The sequence below is a fragment of the Chaetodon auriga genome, chromosome 3 (assembly GCF_051107435.1).
Source record: "Chaetodon auriga isolate fChaAug3 chromosome 3, fChaAug3.hap1, whole genome shotgun sequence".
In the NCBI taxonomy this organism is placed as follows: domain Eukaryota; kingdom Metazoa; phylum Chordata; class Actinopteri; order Chaetodontiformes; family Chaetodontidae; genus Chaetodon; species Chaetodon auriga.
This window is the reverse complement of record NC_135076.1, coordinates 18,047,656-18,071,307: the sequence shown is the minus strand read 5'-3', so window position 1 is coordinate 18,071,307 and position 23,652 is coordinate 18,047,656. Positions and strand designations below refer to the sequence as shown.

Genomic DNA, 23,652 nt, shown 5'->3' with positions numbered 1-23,652 from the left:
GGTTCAGGATAAATGTTTCACTGGTTTTAATGGTCCTTTTCCTTGTATCCCCGCTCTTCTCCAGACGCTGATGAGTGCTCCGTAGGAAACCCATGTGGAAATGGAACCTGCACCAATGTGGTGGGAGGCTTCGAGTGTTCGTGCCAGGAGGGCTTCGAACCTGGACCCATGATGACCTGTGAAGGTCAGTCATTCACAAAGTAACATTTCCACATTTTTGGAGAAGATTTATATTGACAGGAAATTAAACTAAACATGTCTCTCCTTTGACTCCAGACATCAACGAGTGCTCCCAGAATCCTCTGCTGTGTGCCTTCCGGTGCGTTAACACGTTTGGTTCCTATGAGTGTATGTGTCCTGCTGGCTACGTGCTGCGAGATGACCAACGCATGTGCAGAGGTGAGAAGGAGCAGCAGATTTCCTTCTGACTCCTGTGATCTCTGATTTTTCCCTTATTCTCGTGATTTAACAGTTCCCGTTTTAGCTGACTATACTTTTACCTACTGGTCATCTCTCATTATCCCTCACCAGACCAGGACGAGTGCTCTGAGGGTCTAGACGACTGTGACTCCAAGGGTATGACCTGTAAGAACCTGATCGGTACCTTCATGTGTATCTGCCCTCCTGGCATGCAGCGCAGACCAGATGGAGAGGGATGTATGGGTGAGTAATGATGTTTTAGCCAATGTGAGAGGTTCACCTCAATCTACATCCACTATCCACCATGTTACTGGATGTATCAGCCTCTCCACTCTCTTCATCCTCCCATCCTTTGCTCTGTACACTGGCAGACCTGAACGAGTGTCGCGCCAAGCCTGGCATCTGTAAGAACGGGCGCTGTGTCAACACAGTGGGAAGCTACCGCTGCGAGTGCAACGACGGCTTCGAGCCGAGCTCCACTGGAACCGAATGTATTGGTACGATCACTACTGCTGGAGAACATGTTGTTACACACTGAAACTGCACTCACACTTTTAAATTCAGTAGAGGAACTGCATGCTGCCTTCACAACCATATATCCTCCATTTCATCCTCCTGTCATCCTCTCCTTCAGACAACCGAAAGGGCTACTGTTACACAGAGGTCCTGCAGACGATGTGCCAGCAGTCATCCACCAGCAGGAACAGTGTCACTAAGTCTGAGTGCTGCTGCAACATGGGCCGAGGCTGGGGGTCACAGTGTGAGCTCTGCCCGCTGCCTGGAACCGTACAGTACAAGAAGATGTGCCCACTCGGACCTGGCTACACCACAGACGGCAGAGGTGAGTAGCACAGTAATACTACAAAGCGATATTATGAAGTATTGCATACAATGACTAAATAAATTGCATTAAATTGAATTTACTTACTGAACTGTCTTTGTTCTTTCAGACATCAACGAGTGCCAGGTGATGCCAGATCTGTGTCAGAACGGTCAGTGCATCAACACCATCGGATCCTTCCGCTGTCACTGCAACGTGGGCTACAAAACTGACTTCACTGCAACCTCCTGTGTTGGTATGGCTCGTCTCTGTCCTGTTTTGTACATAATGCAAATACTCGTATTGTTTGGAAAATATGAACCACAGCGTTCAAACCATATTGCCTCTGTTGCCTGTCTGTGCTCTTCAGATATGGATGAGTGTGCTCTGTCTCCGAAGCCCTGTAACTTCCTGTGTAAAAACACAGAGGGCAGCTACCTCTGCTCCTGCCCCAGAGGATACAGTCTGCAGCCAGATGGAAAGACTTGCAAAGGTAGGTGGAGGCTTGATTTTCTTTTGTTGGTTATTTCAAAGCTTCATAAAAACCATTAGATGCTATTTAATGATCTTTTTGGTACTTAACCATATTAGTAATATTGTTGCCTGCCACACATCAGCAGTTCTGGGTCCTGTTCATTATTGTTACTGTATGATCCAAATGAAATATTGCTCTGATATCATTTTTTATAAACAAACTTTATGCCCTTGAGTTTTCATCCTTCTTTGTAATTTGGTTTTGATGGAGTGCTTTCCTCTTTTCCTCAAAGATCTGGATGAATGTTCGACCAAACAGCACAACTGCCAGTTCCTGTGTGTCAACACCATTGGAGGCTTCACCTGCAAGTGTCCCCCTGGGTTCACACAGCACCAGACTGCCTGTATCGGTAAGGACAAGACAGGAGAAGACCAGTGTTACTGTGCACTGAAAAAGGAGTGCTGTCTTCAGGAAGAAAACCAAAAAGGCATCTTTCTTTAAGATAAAATCTAAAAATCTGTGTCTCCTCTCTTTGCAGACAACAATGAGTGTGCCGCTCAGAACAGTGCGTGCGGCTCCCGAGCCTCTTGTGTCAATACGCCTGGTAGCTTCAACTGTGAATGCAGTAAAGGCTTCTCATTGGATAACACAGGCATGGAGTGCGAAGGTGAGCAGACGCAGTAACATTTGTAGTTAGCATCATAGAGTTTACAGAGACAGGCCTCTGACGCACCTTTTTTCCAAAACTACGATCAACTTGAAAAGGGTTCTGCTGACGTGTTTGTCAAGAAAGAGTCGTGAGAAATTAAAAGTCTTTATCTTCCTCAGATGTGGATGAGTGTGGCAGTAACCACCGCTGTCAGCACGGCTGTCAGAACATGCTGGGAGGTTACCGCTGTGGCTGTCCTCAGGGCTACGTACAGCACTACCAGTGGAACCAGTGCGTGGGTGAGTTATACTGACTCAATGACAATAATGAGCATCAAAGGTACCAGTGCACAGTGAGTCACTGAGGTTTGGATTTCCAAATCTTTCAAGGTTTATTATAAGACAGCAACAACATTTTAATCTACAGTGTCATTTTATATAAAATTCCACACTCACCTTCTCTTTCCTCTGCAGATGAAAACGAGTGTCAGGCAGGAACAGTGTGCGGCAGTGCCTCCTGCTACAACACACTGGGCAGCTTCAAGTGTGTGTGTCCCTCCGGCTTTGACTTTGAGCAGAGCGCTGGTGGCTGCCAGGATGTGAATGAATGTAGCACAGGCACCAACCCCTGCATCTACGGCTGCTCCAACACCGATGGAGGCTACCTGTGTGGCTGTCCTGGAGGTTTCTACCGAGCCGGACAGGGGTGAGGGAACATGAGTGAAAATTTGATTTAAGCAGCTGGTGTTTCTCAAGGGAAAAGTGGTGTCACCAGACATTTTTGGAGTAAAATTGACCATTTTTCATGTGGTGGGAGTATTGCCCATGAATACTCAAATACTGAGTACTTGCTCAACACAGTAACCTCTCTTCTCATCTCCATCCAGTCACTGTCTATCAGGCTCAGGTTTCCCAGGCCAGTTTGTGGAGGGTGATGAGGATGACAGTCTGTCTCCTGAGGCCTGCTACGAGTGTAAGATCAACGGAGGAGGAAAGAAAGGACGACACAAACGCAATGCAAATGAAAATGAGATCAGCCCGGTACGTGTGTTGACAAACAGCTTCTCAAAGCTTCTCTCAATTCCTGTCAGTTTCAGACTCACTTTCTGTGGCGGTCTATATCTGAGTGTGTGAATTTTAACTCCCTCCGTCCTCATCCTCATTACAGGATTCAGCAGTGAGCATGGCCAGCGTGGACACCCAGGACTTCATCGTCATGAACCTCTCTCGGTCCTCGCTGCTCAACAAGGAGCCTCTACTGGAGCTTCTGCCTGCCCTGCAGCCCCTGGAGAACCACGTACGCTATGTCATCACCCATGGCAATGCTAATGAACAGTTCCGCCTGCTGGAACGCCGCGATGGAAAGAGTGTGCTCCGGCTCGGCAAGAGGCCGCCCCCACCGGGATCCTACCGGCTAGAGATCGCCAGCCTGCGGCTGTTTGGGCCCCGAAGACTACACCAGCTGGAGGAGCAGCACGACATTGACTACCTACAAGGGGAAATAGGAGACGCCCTGCGCATCAAGCTCAACATCCACCTGCACTGAGCTCAGAGTGCACTCGCGATCCTGTCCGGGACTGATTCCTAAAGCCTTTGAGTTTCACCCTGCCCTTTCATCCAATAACTCCACCCCTCCAGCTGCCCCCTGCAGGACCATCCCCACCAACAGGGGGTCATCAAGGGCTATGAAAGACTGAGTCAATCAGCCCAACTCTGCCACCACTTTGTTACTGTTTATGTTATTATATGTTCATGTTTTGTGTTTTTGTTTTTTTTTATGCTGACTACACTTCCTCTTGCACCCCTCCACTTGTACCCGACCCAGCACTCATTCCTCACTGAGAGAGCCAGTGGAGGAGGTGGCAGAGAGGTGCCCTAGTGCTTGGACCGTAGCCTTCTAATAAAGACAAAGCGGCAGACAGATGTCCACGAAGCACTTTTGTAGACAAGCAAACCCAGAAATTACACAAAAGAGGGGCTTTTATTGGAAATTAAGTGCTGAGAGTGGCCTAAACTGTCTTTATGCAGCATGTGTGGTTGTATTTAAATCACAGTGCGGGATCTGAAGTGATGTCTTTTTGTTTAGTGTTACAAAGAATTGCTATTAAGGCTAAAGATAAGGGGTTAGGTGGCATCATGGTGGTCCAAGGACTTTCTCACCTCTCTGTGATCTTGGTAAAAAAAATACAACACTGGGGAACAAGGTTTATCACGTCCGCCCCTCTCAGTATTGTAGTGTGTCATTTAATGTATTTGTGCTGTTTGAATAATGTTAACACGAAGGACTGCAACATTTACACAGCATTTCAGGTTCTTTAGTCCATAGCGGTCTGTTTTATAGCTTGATGCCAACGTTTCAGATGAGAAAACAGCAAGCTGTGTTCTGCTCTGATGTGACTGACTTTTGTCCTATCTGCGGGCAGCGGCAAGCAGGGATTACCGTGTTTGCGTGTGTGTGCTGTCATGTTTGGTTACCTCAGTACTTCTCACCGAGTATGGACACCATGCTGTGATGCCGACTTTAAAACAAAAGAGGGTGCTAGTGTCGCTCAGCATCCATCATGAGCAGGGAATACACCAGTTAGTAGCTCGTAGACTTTAAAGAAGATAGATCAGGTCACGTTTGTGTTTTTCCTCATAGGGATAAAGACCTCAGGTGCACTGATTCTGGACCTGAGAGCCAGCTTTTTTTCCATTTAGGCCAAAGTGGGTTTTCTGTGTCGGCTGTCAGAGGCTTGTAGCTTCACCTGCTTCTGCATTTCTATTCCTAAACGCTTCAGCAGAATAGAGCCATAGCTGACAGCCGGTGTCGGGGGGCTGAACTTGACAATAAGCTGACTTTACCTGACTTCTTTGACTTGACCATGAGCTTGATGTCTGAGGTCTGAGCCTCGTTTACAACATAAAGGGACACACAGCTGAATACCGTGACAGTCTCAAAGGTACTGTACATGACATGTTAACATTACCGAAGCTGTATCTAAAGGTAGTGCTTTTCAGTGCAAGGGCGCGCACAGGTGAACACAAAACCTCACACACACACAGGAAAAAAAACAAGTATCTGTCAGGTCATCTTTCATTTCTCGTGATTTTTTTTTCTCTCAAAGAGAAAAAAGGTGCTAGATAAAACCATCTCTTTCGCTGTACAAAGAAAGTGCAGTCTTGAATCTGGATTGCAAAAGTGACTTTTTTTTCTAGGATTTATTGTTGTTGTGTATGTCTGTCTTTTGTATTGTCTCAGAGCTGAAAAACAATATTATCAAACTTGCTTCTTGAAAATTAAATTGTATATTTTTAAGTGAAATGTAGATTTTTTTTTTTTTTTTTTTTTTAAATGTCAAGGCTGCCAAAACAAATACTCACAGTAAACCCAAGATTGAAGGCCTTTAGTGCTGTTGACTTTGTTTTGTTGAGGAAAAAAAGAAGCAAAACCCCAAAAAACAGGCGAATGCAGCATTGCGTTTGCTGATCACTGGCTGTATCATTTGAAACCACTGTCACCAGTCAAATCAGCCATTAGCCAACAAAAACATGTTGAACTTAAAGATAATTAACATTCCCATCATCTATTATCTCATACAAGCTTACACTGGCTGCACAATGCCATAAGGATCAATGCAAACCTGACCGTCTCCAGCTAGGATCTATGGTGCTGAACTATAATCTTTTTCTCTCAGCAGTCAAGGTTGCTGCACTGTCCCACAGCCTAGACAATGTTTATAATACATAACCGTTTTTCTAACCTGGAACCTTTGTATACTTTGTATCTTTAATGACAGTTTGTAATTTTTCTTTTATTTGCCACTATGTTTTTTTAAAAAAGGCAGTGTGCTGCGTGTGCTTACTGTATCTCAGCTTCGGTGTCAAACTTGAAACAACACTGTCATCATCATCTGCGCGTGTTGAAATATGTGCTTTGTACTTTAGGAAATAAGGAGCCTGTTTCAGTTGTTCAAATGTTCATGATAATCCTGACACCTGTTGAGTCCAGCTGAAAGCTGAAATGACAATCATCCAATCACACCGAGTCTACTAGATGAGGATCAATCAATCAATCAGCCATCATGGGACGTCTTTTAATACCCTGACTGATCATCGTCTTTGTGCAAAGACGGAAACCAAAGATCAATGACACCAAATGGCAGTCTGTAAAATTAGAGTGATTCACATAATATTGTAAACTTTTGTCCAGTGACATTAATGGCAATAAAGTATTGTGGGTTATATTTTTAAGTCTTGTGTTCTCAGTTTTCCTTTTGTCTTATACTCACATGTAAACGTCCACAGCCAACAAAAGTGACACAGGGTGACAGATTAGTAGTAATCATTTTATTTGATTTCCAACATGAACAATGCGGACTTTCCACGCAGTCCAGTTATCAGTGGAAATTCAGAAGAAAAATTGAAGAAGAAAATCCTGTTGTTTTTTTTTTTTTGTAATATATTTTCACTGCTTCAACCCAGTGTATCAAAAACAAAGCAGATAGTCAGAAAAATATATAATTAAAAAACACACAAAAAAGCAAAGCGACCTGCTTTGCCGTCTAAGACGTGGCTGCATGACTACTTCAAAAATCCACAGTCTAAAGGTTGATACAGTTAGAGGAAGAGGACAGAACAATAGCAAAAAGGAGACTCCCAAACTTGAGTCAAGAATAGAAAAATAAAGCTTTCTTTTGCCTAAAGGTTGCTGTTTGCTTCATCACTACACTTGGCAGGCTGACTAAAGCAAAAGACACAACCAGAGAACATAAACTCTACTCGCAGTAATAAGAGATTATACAGTTTCAATATGGCTTCTCAGTTATAGAGACAGTAACACACAAAACATAGACGGGCAAAATTTTATGGAGACACAAACTACCTGCTGGGGCCTTAAAAAGCATCTGAAACTGGAGTGCTGCTCGAGGATCAGAGTCCAAAATCATAGAACATGAGAGTTTTGGTGCTCCTTGAACAGCACTCAGATGCTTTACAGTGGACACTGCTTCATTAAAGGGGCATCTGCTTTAAGTGTAAACTCCTTCCTTTAAGTTCTGCCTGTGGTCTGTGGTTATAAACTGAGTGAATCTTTCCAAAAATCATATTTTGTTGTCATACTGATAAGCTCTGGTGTTTGGACAACCTAGCCCTAAGGTGATGTGATGTGTTAGCATGTTCGACTAGTACAGTGGGTCAGGTTAAGGCAGCTGTGCAGCTCATTATTTCTGTCCTTCCTGGTTCAACATCCGGGTTTGGGTGAGGGTTCAGCTCACAGGGATTCCAGTTGTCTGCGTGCCTGTTGTGGAACCAGACTTTTTATGGTTACATGGCATCCTGCAGCCTCATATTTACATCAGTACACAGGCTGCAATAGAGTCATACACTCTAAACATACTCTAACATCAGGTAAACTCCCCTCTTAGAGCGCATTCACAGTATTATGCATTAGTACAGTCCATTTCCACGATAAATAAGTCAATGCTCTTAATGATTCTGTCTGTGTACAATGAAATATTTGCCTGTCTGCCCCCTCTTTTCATATCACCCTACACCAGTGCATAATCAAACTGGCCCCTCTCCAGCCCCTCCTTGTGGTCAGTCCAGGATGATGCAGGCATGCGGCTGTAGGGGTCCAGCAGGATCCTGAAGCACCTGACCAGCAGGAAGACCAGGAAGAGCATGAGGAGGCCTACAAAGGCCAAGGCGGTACGCTGCTCATTGTCCACCCCAACCAAGGCCAGAGGGGGGCTGCTGCTGCCACCGCCAGGGCTACCAGGGAGAGAGGAGCTGGCCGGGGACAGCAGCAACTCGTAGTCAAGTGTGGGCACATCGTTCATCCTCCACGGGGCCCGAAGGCAGGGCTTACACACTGACTGGATGGTTGGTGTATTGGGAGGAGGTGTGGAGAAGGGAGGGAAGGTGTTCATGAGGGGTGGTACAGACGGAAATGGAGATTGGGAGAGTGATTATGAGGCTTGGTAAGAAGGCGGTTTACAGGTTTTATGTTGTAGACTCTGGTTGTTGGGTGAAGAGTATTCAGGCTAAATAAGAAGTTAGGCTGCCTAAAATAGCAGGTAGGTAACAACTAATAAGACTGCAGGACAACCTCCAGGTCAGAGAGTGTGAGTGAGTGTCTAAGTTTAGTGTGTTCTGATCACGGCAGGACGTTCATACACAGTTTATTTAGTCAAATCTGGGTCAGTCAAAGTGACGTGACCCAGAAAGGCCTGGCCCTAATCTGCTCTGACAATGTGGCAGACACATACGCACACACTTTTCAATTAATATGGACTACTTTTAAATGTCAGGCGTTTTGAGGAACTGACTAAATGGCGTAATGAAGCTCTATGGTTTTCTTATTGGACTGGCAGCCCCTCAGGCCGTAATGTTTTTAGAGTATTTATCAGGGCCGCTTTGCCACACCAGCTCTCATTCTCACTCTCATTCAGAGCAGACAGGATGTGACACGGCCTCCTGCTGATGCAAACACATAAACACGCGTCTGATCACAGGCAAGGTCAGTGCTCTCGATGGGAGTTAATAGTGTGCAGATGGACTTCCGACACCCAATTGGGTATATAGCTGTTTGAGAGTGTGAGCCAGGTGTCACAAACACAAGACTGTTAGAAGCATCTGCACAGTCCAGCAACAGCAGGTGTGTGTCTGTGTGTGTGCACGCGTGTGGCTAACTGGATCAGGAGGTCAGTGGATCAATGGCCTTGAATGTAAAGCAGTGTTGAGGGCGACTGCTAAATGCAACGTTTTCCCTTTGGATCACAGGAGCATGATAAGTGGGTCAGAGCTGTCAACTGTTCAAATAAGTTCGGACGATCTCTTCAAACACGGCCTCTCTTGAAAAGGAGAAATGAGTGAGACGGTTCTGAGAAGGTGAGGTTGTTCGGTGAACTGTCATCAATGAAAAGTGGCTTCATCCAGTTTGATTTTCAGCCTACTGAAAGCTGAATCTGTTTGTTCCAGCGGTCTTCAGCAGACAACACAGAAGGTCTTTACAGGATGTGGTGTCATCGGACGTTCCCCGTTAAGCCGAACAACCAGCAGGCGACTGCAGCTGCTTTTAACTCGCCACCTGAAAGAACGAGAGGCCCCCGGTTAGAAAAGCATGAAGTGATGGTTCAAAAATGTCACCAATAAAGCTTTAATGAGGACTTTTAATCTGCACAATATAACATCAATCAAATCCCTTAAAATAAAACATTACACATCTTTTCCATTAGGGCTGATTGCTTCTAATGTGGACCATGAGGTGCAGATTAAGTCATTCCTTCCTCTTTTCATCATACAATGTGATTATTATCACCCTTTGCTCAATAAGTAACAATGACAGTGACATTAGGCATCTGTGGGCAGAGCGCGGCACCAGCATCCCCTGTAACGACACTCAATTAGCGAGCTGATTATGGTGTCATTATGGTCACATTAGCAGTAATGAATGCACGATTATAAACAGTGATACCGCATTACATCACCCTCATTTGTCAGTGCAGTGTTACAGTGGGCCATTTGTTCACTTGTTGACCCCCGTCATTCATTTGCTCACATGATGGAAGGAAAGACAAAGTGTTGTGGAGTCTCATTAATAATCTAAAATCACATCTCCTGCGGCGGGCCGGGTTTCCAGTCGTTGAGGAAACACGACACGCAAACCATTTTTACCTGCTCACCCGTCCGAATAGCGCGGTGACTGGGCTATTTGCTGAGACAAACGTGATACTGAGAGATATGCAGAGCTCTGTGTGTGTGTGTGTGTGTGATGGGGGGGAGATGTGAGGGAAGAGAGACAAAGGCGAGGGGATGGAGAAGGAAACCGAGGGACAAAGAGAGGAAGAGAAAGAGACACCGGTGGAAAGTGCTTGTAAATCTTAGGTTAATGTGTTAAAGGGCAACAATGTGCAGACGTGCAGACATGAAGCTAAATTTGAATTTATGATACATTTGCAGGGACTTAGTTATTGTCCCTGTGGACAGAGAATTATGGAACAATAAGAGATAAAGAGATTCACTGTATCCTGGTAGAGCAATGTAGAGTGGGCAGAAAACAGAGGAAGATGAAAAGCAAATTATGAAGATCGATAGAGGAGTAAAGATGGATGAAGAGAGCAGACGTTCCTGTGGTGAACGGGCAGCAGTACAGAGGAGAGACAAGAGGTTTGCTGGCACAAACCGGGCTGACTTTCCTCTGCATGACCATGGCAAAATGCCTTTTCCATACTCTCCCCCCTCCTCTCTCTCCGTTGCGTTTAGTTCAAAGGTTTTCTATCTGCTACTTCATCAGCCAGTGTCTCCAGGGTGGTTAGTGCACCAGACTCAGGCTGGCAGCAGGGTGACACACCTGGGAGGTGGCACTCACACTGTGAATGAATGTGCACTTCTGTGTGTGTACAAACAGACCTGCTGTGTGTGTGTGTGTGTGTGTGTGTGTGTGTGTGTGTGTGTGTGTTCCAGCTTGCTGCAAAACCCAAAAATAGATGAGAAAACCTTGAAACTGTTTTCAAGGACATTATTGTGACGGACACCGTCACACATCTGCAGCTCCAGATCAGAAATGCATCAACTGTTATCAGCTGCTGTCTGACTTTTATACCAATAGTTTTGAGACCACACCTTACTTACTTGCTTATTTACACCTAATTTGTAGGCTTGTTCGGGATAATGTTGTTACCCTAACACTGTCCTTTCAGGCTGTTACTTGTAAAGGTGCCAGTGGCATTAAGACTGGCTTGCTACTTGCTGAGCTGTCATGAGGTTTGTTTCAGATAAGCCAGGCCTTTGTAAAACTGATCAATGGAAATGTCAGTCAGTACCAACAGGGCCATGAGACCCAGGATATAGGGCTGTGTATCATCATCCATTTGCATCACTGCAAATTGTGCTTTTTTCAGTACATATGAGGGACGTAAAGTGCATCAGTGTTTAATGTAGCATACTAATAAAATGAAGTTAAAGACCCTGCACATCCGCAGGTGGGGCTAATTACTCTAATTAAGCTAATTAGGCAGTCTGGTCAGGTTGAGGTTGGAGTTAGATGCTAGAAGAGGTCTTTATCAGAGGTAATCAACAAGTAGAACAACATTAATTTTCCTTTATATAAAATGCAATGCAATGCATTGAGGGAATCTTAAATAGGATGTAGTGCACGTCAGGGACACAGGTTGAAATTCTGATGGGCTCTATGTGAGAAAGATGATTACGTGAGGCCATGAACCGGTAAAAATGACACCAGGTGCTACAAAACTGAAGGTAAACTGCAGGACTTTCCTAAAAAAAAAAAAAACAAGACTCATGCAAAAGTAGTCCCTCTCAATCATCACTTACAACCCACTGGGAGTGGGTGGTGGTGTTTTTATCTGCATAGACCCTCCCATAGCAAAGCAATGAAGTGCATCAGAGGGTCTCTGATCTAAGAACTTGTTACCAACACTGAGAATCTGAGCAAAGATACTGATACTTGAAGGGACAGATAGTCAGTGCACAGGAAAAACACTACTGTAACATGCAAACACACTGGGATGCAGACAGACCAGTCTAACCCTGCTGTGTCTTACACACACAGTCACAAACATTGTAACAAAAAAAAAAAAAAAACTGCAGATGAAATGGGGATAATTTCCACTTTGAATGTAAAAGGTCCAAACATCACCTCCTCATCTGATCCCATCCACCCTGTAATAATTCATTTCTCCATTATCTCTCACTAACTCATCACTGAGAGAGAGAGAGGATGATAAATAGCCTGAGAGAGAGAAAGAATGGACTTAACGATGAGAGAGAGAAAGAATCTGCTCCTTTTGAATTAGTGAAATTTATCATATTACACAACAACAGGTATACCATTAGATCAAAATACAGTATATTGATTTATTTAAGCAGGTAGCTGTAGTCATGAACAGCTTTCAGTATAAACCATATTGTATGCAGAGTGGTCAATCAAAAGGAACCTAAAGTGGCAAAGATACTGTACTTCTTGTCTTTGCAACAAGCTTTTATACAGTCAGTGGTCAGATAGTTGTTTATTCTGTGTGTGTGTGTGTGTGTGTGTGTGTGTGTGTGTGTGTGTGAATACATCATTGCGAGGTGGAGGGGAGGACAGACAGAGATTGCTCAGCTTATTTTCCTCCTCGTTAAGTCTCACTCCCACTATCACCCTCCATCAGCCTCGCACACACACACACACACACACACACACACACACACACACACACGCACGCACGCACGCACGCAAACACACACACGCATGCACACGCACACACTGTCGTCCATCAGCCTCGTCTTGCTCGACTTGCATTAGTTCTCGCCCACTCCATTTCTCGTCCAGGACACTTCCTCAAAGCACCAGCAGGACCCCTGAGATGAAGGGAAGCGAAGCGGACACTCGTCAGTCTTCATCGAAAAGCCCTTAAATGGACACTTCTCTCACACTTGCACACACACACACACACACACACACACACACACACACACACATGCATGCATGCAACTGCACAAGAAGGACCTCATTCACATTCAAACACACACACACACACACATTAGGTTTTCATCACTTTTTGGGGACATCACATAGACATATTCATTTCCTGGACACTTAAACTAACCATAACCAATACTTGCCTCACCCTAACCTGTCCCCACAACGTGAGTAATACATGGTCACACACACACATACATGCACACCAACACACACGCGCGCGGCACCACTTTCATCACTTCCTCACAGAGGCATTGGTCAAGCTAACGTTGACAGAACTCATCAGGGTAAATGAAATGAAGACAGCTGAAAATAATTCAGTTACCTCTCAGGTGACCAGGGTGTCACCTCTCACACAGATGCACACAGACACATGCGCACACACACACACACACACACACACACACACACACACACACACACACGCACACACAGTTTCAGTGCGTTACACCCTTTAATCTGCAATTAAATTCAATTATTATACAGCATATACTATTAGCACAGGGCTGAAAACTTTGATGACACTTTAATCTACCATATTTAGCATTTATAAGCATTAAACTTGCTGTAGCTGAGTGCAGATATAAGGACATTTGAAGTGTTTAGTAATTTGCAGTATTTGTCCTATCAAGACATATTTTCTATAATTACAACTGTGGTGATCTCTTTTATATAAGTATTTATTAACTGCTTGTATCAGCTTACAGCTACTTTACAGTGTTCTCTATTGCTTTCTATGCTGCTTAGAAACACTAAATCGGGGGATTTAGGGAAAAGTACTAGCAAAATGTTCTTGTGGCTCCCAAATGGCAGTGAGATACAAAGGCTTGAATGCTGCATTTAAAGTTCATGTATTTAAGCTCATAGAAGTTGAAATTCATCAGACATTTCCTGGTAGTGATTATATTTGACATCAGAGCTGCATTTTGGCCAATCTGTGGTGCAATATTAATCAATCTAGGTTGAATGGGGGTTTTCTTCTGTTGCTGTCCAACATTATGATTCTGAGGCAGTTACAAAGAAACAAAACATGCAGCTTTGGGTCTTTGCCAGGTGGCCTCACTACTTGTTTTGCTGACACTGTTTCAGGGTCTGCTCTCTCTGTCGGCTCTCATGCACACAACCAAATATCCAGAGTCATAAATTTCACATCGAAAGAAGGACAAGCATGATCATTTCAACAACAAGGGACCGCCACTGTCCTCCACTTTCAAACACGCAGATAGCCAACGGAGCCAGCCTTCGAGGGGTTCAGCGTAGAGACAGCCTTGATTTGTCATTATTGATAGCCTGAGTAAAGCCACTCTCTAAAAGTAATTAGACTTTAGAAACAATGAGAAAGGGAGAGGAGAGAGACAGAGCAAGTGGCAAGAGCAAATGAAAGAGAGAGCGAGAGATGGTAAATGTTTCCAGTCTCAGCCACAGCCTGCTGGGAATTGAATTAACCCTTTCCAATTTGCTGCTTATGAAGATAAAGTGGACCTGAAGAAAAGGCAAAGGGGAGCTGCACGAGATCCATGTGATCACGCGGGCATCCCCCTTCACGCCAAAACAAACATACGGCATTCAGAGGAGCGCACACACACACACACACACACACACACACACACACACACACACACACACACACACTTTGTTAGATGATGGGAGGGGACACACTGACAATATATCGACACATCCATCATTCAGCTTTATTGATACGTTTGATTTTCTTGTGGCGGTGATTCACTGATGTTCCATCGTCACCTTGGGGAGTTGACACCTGCCGCGTGTGTGTGGCTAATGAGGACGATGGGGACCGGGTCACCTTGAGCTGTGTGCCACAACAAACTCTAAACACCAACTTTATCGAACTCCGGCACATGTAGCTTTAACCTTTTTTTTTTTTAATACATCTTGCAAAGGAAGGCATTCACACATGCACACTCAAATTCACAGACCAAAACAAGAGCGTCTTACAGGTATTTTTAGCACCTGAGAGAGACAAAGTGTCTGTGGAGTCGTTTCTCTTTACACTTGGCTGGCGGCTCAGCTCATGACCAGCCAGCTCCTCAGATAGCCCCCGTCATAATTAGGCTGGCAGACACTCAGTAGCTACAGTAATGGTGATAAAGTTGGGCAATTAAATATTCTGCTGCTCCACCACAGCCAGCCATTGGACTCCCCGCACACACTCGCTCATGTACGAAAAAGTGTGTATTTGTGTGTGAGAGGCAGATATAAAGACACACTGAGGGAGAGAGCGCCCTGTTCTCTCACAGAGCGTACATGCAAATGAGAAGTGCAGTGCAGGGAGAGTGGAAAGCACTCAAGACTGCTGACCTTTTGAAACAAAAAAGGTACAAGCGAGACAACAGAGGGGGCAAAGCACTTTATATTGATGCATTCCTCAAGAACCTGTCCATTGTCATAAACACGTGTCCTTCCCCACGGCTCAGCCCTCATCAGTTTGAGGTATGGATCTTACCACCAAGAGAAAAAGTGGTCCACAACTGTAGGAAAGTGTTCACATCAGCTCACAGAGAAACTTATAGTGAACCAGGAGAAATGAACAAGGGATGGAGATATGGAGAGAAAGACAAATGGAGTTGTACACAGATGAGGGAGCAAAGGGAAAAAAAAACAAGCCCTTTGTGATTCTCAATGCAGCCGAGCAATTCCATCTTCCAAAGCTGCCTACAATCTATCATTTTATCACCAGCCCAGATGAACACGCAGTCTATTTTCCCTATCAGCATATTTAGGGTTTTCAAGGTCACTCCTGCATCAATATTCAAAGTATTCAAGATTCTAGATCAGTATTCATTTTGTACAAGACGAGCTGTCTGTTTCACCTACACACAACGAAGCCTCATTCAGATACAGCTGCTAAGGACGTCTCCCCCGATAGGGTCATCTGCTGCATGGCGGACTGCACGTTTCTCCCAAAAAACGCCAAGCGGGATCAGATCTCCGGACGTCAGGGAAGAGGAGGAGGGGGAGGAAGAGGGGGAGAAGCCCCCCTTCATTTAGTGTCCAACCTGTCCCGTCCTCTCTCCTGGTTGTTTGTGTCACTCTCCCTAACAGCCTGAAGCACCGCTGTGTCTGACTGCCACCTGGGGAACGCTCTGAGGGAGTCAACTCTGTACCTCTGTGGAGAAACCGGGTTGGATGCTAGGCGTCCTGGTGCAGACCATAAATATTATAAAGAGGACGGTCTAGACATGTGCTATATGAAGAGTGCCCTGAGGTAACGTCTGTTAAGTCTTGACTATTAACATTTTTCCAGATCGTAAAGAATACTGGGTGAGCAGTGGGATATAATAATATGGTTGGCCGATTGGCTGAAAATATCAGCTATCATTGATTGGCTGAGTCCAGCGCTGGTTGGTTTTTTGGGGTGATTTATTTTGCTAATTTAATGGTCTTTCTCCAGAGAATGAGAGAGACTGATAAGCGCAAATGTATGAGTGCTCTGATAGAAGCAGACCACTGACTCATAATGTGGTGAGTCCTAATTTGGGCTCAGTAGTGTGCTTGTGTCCTTTGCTCCCACTTAATTTGTGTTTCTCTCCAAAGGTATTACATTTGACTTTGACATTTCTCCGATGCGTCAGAATCACAATCAGCTTTAACGACATGAGCCACAGCATGAATGTCTATATGCAGAAACTATGACCGCAACAAGGACACAAACAGTGCAAAGAGGGCTGAATAAATATTTTAATGTAATAAACTTGTTTGCTTGTATACATACTTATGTGCATTATATAGGTATTTAGCAGATATAAGATGCAGTATCTTCTGCATATTTGTACATTTCCGCTCTACTGTATGTGGAGGTCTTTGTACACTCCATGAAAAACATGAGTCAGGATATCCAAACAGATATTTGCTATAGAGAACTAAAACAAAAGTGCAATGCTGAAATCTACAGGCTCAAATATGAGTCTGGAGTATTGATTTTTACAACGTTTTCCTGCTTTAAATATATATTGAGACACTAAAACAAAAAGGTTCAATTTCGCAATTTATTTCATGTCACCTACATGCTGAGGTAATTTGTTCTCATATCACAAAAAGTGATATAAAAAGCACAGGTTTGAAGTCATTTCACAAGCTCAAAAGACCTTTATTTGAAACCAAAGAATATCACGGCTAATATTCGCTGGCTCTGCTGTGCCCTGTCCAATAAAGTGTCACAAAAAATAATACTGGCAATAAAAAAGAATAAAAACCACTAAATGCACACACTCACAGAGCCAATCTATTTGTGAATTTTATTTCAACCAGTCGTGACTCTGTAACTGTGAATTTTTTCCTCTTATGAGGCACCTCGGGGAGCTGACTCAAAGGCTGAAACATATTTGTCGCTTCCAGCCATCTAACTGCCTGCTGCTGGCATGCTGACAGGCAGCAAAAGAACCCACCTTTCCTGCCTGTTCACCACCTTAATCAACTCTGTCATATCTGACCACCATTTCCATCAATCCCTGTGCTGTCACTTGCTTCCCTTTTTGAAAATACTCCCCGCACCTTGCTTTTTTCTCCAAAAATCCCAGCAGTCAGGGTGAATAAATGTCAGCCCAATCACATCCACCTACATCCAACATTTAACTCATAAATCACAGGCATAAAATATTCACACAGTGATGAGGACGAAGGATTTCGCGGTTCACAAGTGGTGATGGGTCAGGAGTGGGTGGATGGTGTGATGATGATAATGTTGAGTGAGTCAGAAAGTGATGGAAAAGTTAGATTTTTCTCTATTAATTTAGAAATAAAGGGCGATAGAGGACAGAAAGAGGATGAGCATGAGAGCTGCTGACAAGGCCAAACTAACCCTATAACACACTTTGAAAGGAACCCCTGCTGCTGTCATAATGGCCCGGTAGGACCCAGGAAGGACCTGGTGGTGAGGTGAGAGGATGAAAGATGAGGTAAGAGAAGGAGGAAGGGAAGCGTAGACAGAGCGAGAGAAAGGTGTTGAGCAGAGCGGTAATCCCTATGATTCACGTCTGCATTCAGACAGAGCAGAGGTCTGCGTCCACCCGGGGAGCGGAGAGAGTCGGGTGGTATCAATCAGATACATACGGAGGCAAGAGGAGGAGGAAAAGACGGAGATGCGATTCAGGGAGGATTTAAGTGTTAGGTGTGTGCGTGGGGGGGTGCAATATGGAGATGTCAGCAGTCTTAAAGTCAGAGGACAGCACTTTCCTTCCATCAGGCAGCCATTCTGTCAAGTCCACGGGGACAGAGCAGAGCCTGTGCCAGTGAGCCACGATGAAGGCCATATATATTACATGCCCTTCCCACACAACACTTGCTCAAAGCCAAGGTGGCAGGGCTCAGAGTCAGCATTAAAAGAAAAAAAAAAAAACAATCAGAAACTTTTATACAAGACGGTTAAAGGAAACAAGCCGAGACGGCAGGATGTAAAACAATGCTTTTCTGTCAGCGGTGCAAAAACACACATGACCCACACCCATGAATGCGAGGGCACAATATCAGGGTGCAATGACCGGCAAATCCGGTCCAGCTTTTAACACGAAGAAGAGCTTTAAATACTCAACAATGAATAAAAAAGCGCTGATTCAAACAGTGAAGCTGAAATAACTTTGCTCAGCAAGGCTCTGCTCCGTGCTCTGATCCAACACTGACAACTGAAGCCACCGGTTGGACTCTTAAGCACGGATTAAAACACAGAAGAAAAGTCATCACAAAGACACGGACATATCACCTTGCTGGAGTGAGGGTAGTCTGTTCAGCTGATTTGATTAGTGAGCTCACTGTGGCGAAAGAAAGAGAGAGGAGCGGTGCTGGTGGTGGTGGTTGGGGGGGGGGGGGGTTGGTCTTAAAGCTTCACAGAACAGAAACGGTAAGACCAAACACATCTAGGGCAGAAGAAAGGAGAGCTTATCTTCACACTTTACTTCCATCAGCAGATTTCATTGCAATAAGAGAATTGGCTCTCTTCTAGTATTTCCAGATGAGCTGAGGGACTGGGAGCTGCTCTGGGAGCTGCTCTGGGGTCTGCTCTGAGATGGAGCGGGGACAGTAAATCCTGGGCCTGGTGTCGCTTATCAAAGGGCTATAGATTATGGGCTTTATGAATATTTGATGGCTGATCTTCAACAGGAAATCAAAACCGCTACATCTTGGAGGATCGCCTCACTCTCACTTGTCAAGGTTCAAGACCCACGACGACTCCGCTAGGTCTCCTCTGGAGTGAGACGCGACTCATTTTCCACAGAAGCCGCTCCACCCTCCTGCTGGTGCTCATGTGAGCAGGAGGTGGCTCTTCATGGCACGGCAAATAGGATGTTTATGACCCTGTATGTGCTATGTTGCCACATTATATACAGCCAAATTGAATCACGCTCAGTGTGACATTGCTATTATTTCAGGGACAACACACTGAAGTGGCACAACACGCGCAGGCGATTTCTTGCTCCTTGCTGCAGTGTGAAAAAGTCATTTCAGTACTGAACCGTATTACAGCATTAAATTTAAATTGTGGCTATCAGAAGAACGAAGCAGGAAAGACTTCACCTCCTCGCCCAGCTGCTTTCAAATGGGGCCTAAACAATGTTGTAAAGCAATAGAGAATAAATGATATCAGGCATCAAACATAATAACACAGATTGGCAGAGACACAGTGAGACAGCTGTGTGGTGGAGAGCCTGATTCACTAATGTGCTCCATGTAATACTGTACATCCTGAGAGGGGTGTTAGGAGGGCTTTGAGGGAAGCCCACTCAGGTTTTCTCTTTCTTTTCCATCTCTCCTCTCATTACAGGTCATTACGTGATGACACTGACAGCTTCCTGCCAATCAGCCTTACCGTAGTGCGCTGTGCATTTATCAGAAGTGGTAAACTGAGAGTGGTCAATAATGTAAAGTAGCCGCAGACGATTGTATGTTCTCAGTTTCCTGATTATTCAACATCCTCTTTATGTACAGTTCTCCCTTTTGTTTTACTTGTGTGATACATAGATAGTATGTTTTAACTTTTCCCTTAAGCATCTGATGTTTACACTGCAAAAAAAATAAAACCACAGACCATTCCCTCAAATAAACCATATTCTCATTTTGTCTCATTTCATGCATATTTCCCCAAAATTCAGCCAGACATGTTTGGTATCTTTGGAATCTTTGGGATTATTGTAAACTTTGGAATTTAGAATAAAGTTCTGTGGGTTTGAATATTGTCATAAAGCACAGAATGCATTTGCAGTGAGTCACCCACCAGAGGCCAACGCTTATTATGGGCATTACAGTAACAGCGTTTCAGCAAAGAACCTTCATCAGGCCAGAATAAAGGACAAAATTCATCAAAAACCCTGATGAAGTCTGTCTTTTGTAGTGTTTTAATGAAAATTCATTAAAAGGAGAACATAGTGTGCAGCCACTCAACCATATTGGGTTTTAGCCATCAGCAGCATACTGTACAGACTTTGATGAGCATTCCTGTTATTTTTCATTAACTTGGGATATCCTTTACCTTCTAATCTGAAAGACCAAACTGAGCAAGAGCAGCACTGGACCTCTGTCCTCTGTTTGACGACCTCCATCAGATTCCAGATACCAAAAACTCAGATTACTCATTACTGTTAACAAGACACGGTTAATTATTCAGCAGTTGTCACTGTAATGTGAGCATATACGGATGGAAGGAGCCAGGGAAGCTGCATCCGACGCCTGGCACAGATTTCACAGTCCTGGTGGGTAAATGATAAGGTGGAGGACGGGCCAAAGCCCACACCTCCACGGCCAGGAACCGGATCAAATTACACAATAACGAACAGCAGTCGATCACAGAGTGAGTGTGATGCACCGACAACACGCAGCTTATGGAGTCTTTTTCCTATCAGCATCAATTGCAAACCTGAAAGAGCAAAATACATTAAGCGGGGAAAATTAGATTTTCCCTCTGAGTGACAGTTCTAAATTAAATTCACTTGCATACTGCTGCTAGCTGTTTCCAATGTATATATCTGTGCTGTCCTACTGACCTATGGGGGGTTCATACACTATCTCGGCACTATAATTCAGTGCGCATTTCCTGGAGGTGCCACTGTCTTGCCACACATGCATTGTCAAAGTAGCCTGATTTCATGGCACATTGGTTCATGATGTGGTTTCAAATAAATCAAAGTAAGCAGGTTTGGTGAAAGCAGTCCCAGTAACCATGTGAGGTATAGTGATATTCTCTATTTCTGATATAATCTCCCTAAACGAAATGTTTATATCATAGGTTGCAACATTTGCAGCGAGGAAAATAAATGACTATTTCACCTTATCTTGGAAGATTTAAAGGTATTCTCCTGGAATTTATTTAGACTTTTAAGTTTGCCTCATCAAGCTGACCCCACCATGTCTCCAAACCAACATACAGTCAGCTGCCCCGTCTGCCGCTGCTCCTTGGCAGCAGGGCTCCTGTGATCATCTGGTAGTGGTTTAGCATTAAGTTAATGTGACACGGCAGACTGGACTGCAAGAGAAAACAGCATCTGTAGCGAGAGGGTAACTTCGAAAGTTGAACGCAGATAATATCGACGACGAGGGTTTAGTTTCTAAACAGCAGTAAAAGACATGCAAGTCATTCTCTACAGTACCTCGCAGCGCAGTCTCCTATAAATTAATGCCCGATGCTGATTTATTTACCTTTCACTGTGCTTATATATATATTTTTAAATACAGCATTATAAGTGGTGTGCTTGCAGATATTGTCGAGAATATCGCACATACCTGATAAGGTGTCCTGTCCGTGTGTCCGCTGCAGCCTCAAACTTTGTGATGCGCTCGTCTCTCCTCCTCCTCCTCCTCCAGCTCCGCTGCTGCTGCTGCTGCTGCTGCTGAGCGTCGCTTTGCCGGGAGACACGATGGGGAGCAGGCAGAGGCTCTTAAAGCTCCCCACCCACTCCGGCCTCCAGGGCGCGCAGCCAATCACAAAGGTGCCCTCAACACAATAATACATAAATAAATAATACATAACACAACTGCCTATTGTCGTCAAAACATCTGCACTTCGCTGAATGTGTCCTGATGGGGAACAACTACGGAAAACATGAGGTAAATGTTGCAGGATGAATTCATGAAATATTTGTGTTTCACAATAGAATTAACGTACAGGAATACTAACCCTGCAGCCTGTTAATATCATATTAGTAGGTGCTCCTTGGGGTGCCATTCACTGACAATTAATTGAGCCTGTTATGTAATTTTGCTCAATAAGCACGCCTCATGTCTTGTGTCTATTGCACAGTCCAAATGTTGCAGGCCTGTACAGCCTCTGTGAAAACTAACAAATATCAATAAATAAACCGCCTTTTTGTACGTGTGATCCTCTAACACAAAGCTTGTACTGCAGGAAGAGCACCTGAGTGCATCTCACAGTGAAAGAGGCTTCACACTTTTCCCTTCCTGTCCTTCCACCAATTTGATCTTGAAAGCTTGTTTCATCACATCCTCAGACTCCCTCATTAAGGTCTAATGCAAAAACATAGCAAAAAGCATGTTGTATACACACATTTTACACATAAAAGTCTGGAAAAAGAAAAAAAGAGCAAAAGCACGTGAAATCAATTTAAAGCCACATTAGACCCAGATTTTCTTTCACTTCCTACTCTAGTACAAAATCGTTCTGTGGCTGGTGGTTAAATAGAGTAGCCCATACAGTTCCATCAAAACTCAGATTCCTCCAACAGGAAGTGAATGCACACCTCCATTTTCAGCCACTCTGGAGGCAATCAAAAAGCAAACAACGTGAAAGTCCTTCTCATCTTTTTAGATCTTCCATCACATTGGTCCACTCCAAGTCTTCACTTCACTCATTCTTTCCTCACTATATACACCTCATTCCTTCCTCCCTCCATTTCTTAAACTGCTCGTCCAGTCCATGTGGCGTCCATGTGGGGGAACCAGTGGCATCTGTGCAATCTGTGCCACCTGCTGTCATCCCACTACCAGGCGGCGCCAGTCGCCTCACCTGTGTCTCCATCATAGCGGGTCAGGGCTCGAGTGTCGGGGCAGGTGGGAAACGAGAGCGTGGAGGCAGTGGCAGACGGGTCCTACATGCAGAGAGGCCTGAATTAGAATTATTACTGTAGTTCTTTTGGTCCTCAGAGACTCACCTCCACAGTAGTTATGTAATTGATGAGGGAATGTTGCCAACCTGTTTCCTGGAACTATGTTTTGCCAAGAAATATCTTATTCAGTTCTCTTGTTCAAAGCAGATTAGGGCATGTTCACTTCTTACTTAACTGTTACCAAACCACTGCATCCATCTACTGTGTCTACTGTCAGTCTGAAAATGTGTAACATGTCCAGTTGGAAAGGATGTATTTTATTGTCCAACATGTCCCTGCATAATCTCAATTTGTGCCAACAAGGTGCAGGACGGACATGTTACTGAACAACATCACATATTCCCTGCTGGTTCATCTCTTGACAGTGAGCGTGTGGTGCAGCGATGGTGAGCGTTCAAACCTTTCACAACCCAGCTGGACGTACGTCTATTATCACTATGCTAATTTTGATTAAACAATTTCTTCCTGGAACAAAATGGCAGCTTCACATTAGGGGCTGAAAATGCCCATGTATATTTAAGTGTCTGTGAGTGTGTGTGTGTGAGTGTGTATTTATCCCCTGTGGAGTGGCTGTGTGGGTGTATGCAAGTACATTACGGATGTAGAGTGTGTCACTTTCCCAGGTGTGTTTGTGTGTGTGTGTGTGTGTGTGTGCGTGTGTGTGTGTGTGTGCGCGTAGGAGGCTGTGAATGGAGAGTCCATATCTGGCATGTTGACTAAAATCTCCCAGCTTGTTAACCTGAGAGGGATATGT

At 44.4% G+C, this 23,652-nt stretch overlaps 2 protein-coding genes across 3 annotated transcripts in view; one reads left to right on the top strand and one right to left on the bottom strand.

The window, feature by feature from the left end:
- The window catches only part of fbn3 (fibrillin 3), a 63,349-nt gene extending 56,773 nt beyond the window's left edge, over window positions 1-6,576 (top strand). The window contains exons 53-65 of the mRNA XM_076727116.1: window positions 65-184; window positions 277-399; window positions 532-663; window positions 792-917; window positions 1,055-1,261; window positions 1,371-1,496; window positions 1,611-1,733; window positions 2,008-2,124; window positions 2,254-2,382; window positions 2,544-2,663; window positions 2,838-3,069; window positions 3,251-3,404; window positions 3,532-6,576. Coding sequence (XP_076583231.1) covers window positions 65-184; window positions 277-399; window positions 532-663; window positions 792-917; window positions 1,055-1,261; window positions 1,371-1,496; window positions 1,611-1,733; window positions 2,008-2,124; window positions 2,254-2,382; window positions 2,544-2,663; window positions 2,838-3,069; window positions 3,251-3,404; window positions 3,532-3,909 — 2,087 coding nt within the window. The 3' untranslated portion in view covers window positions 3,910-6,576. The remainder of the gene's footprint in view (window positions 1-64; window positions 185-276; window positions 400-531; window positions 664-791; window positions 918-1,054; window positions 1,262-1,370; window positions 1,497-1,610; window positions 1,734-2,007; window positions 2,125-2,253; window positions 2,383-2,543; window positions 2,664-2,837; window positions 3,070-3,250; window positions 3,405-3,531) is intronic.
- Window positions 6,577-6,695: 119 nt separating this feature from the next.
- LOC143314623 (cortexin-1-like) lies at window positions 6,696-21,675 on the bottom strand. Of its 2 annotated transcripts, none has more exons than XM_076721644.1 (2): window positions 21,559-21,675; window positions 6,696-9,432 (listed from the first exon to the last, which is right to left on the bottom strand). In XM_076721644.1, exon 2 carries the CDS (start codon window positions 8,270-8,272, stop codon window positions 7,892-7,894), a length of 381 nt encoding a protein of 126 aa, XP_076577759.1. In that variant the 5' UTR covers window positions 8,273-9,432; window positions 21,559-21,675; the 3' UTR covers window positions 6,696-7,891. The 2 variants fall into 2 exon arrangements, with proteins under 2 accessions (XP_076577759.1, XP_076577768.1); XM_076721653.1 differs by lacking the exon at window positions 21,559-21,675 and adding an exon at window positions 18,548-18,562.
- Between the last annotated feature and the right edge of the window lie 1,977 nt (window positions 21,676-23,652).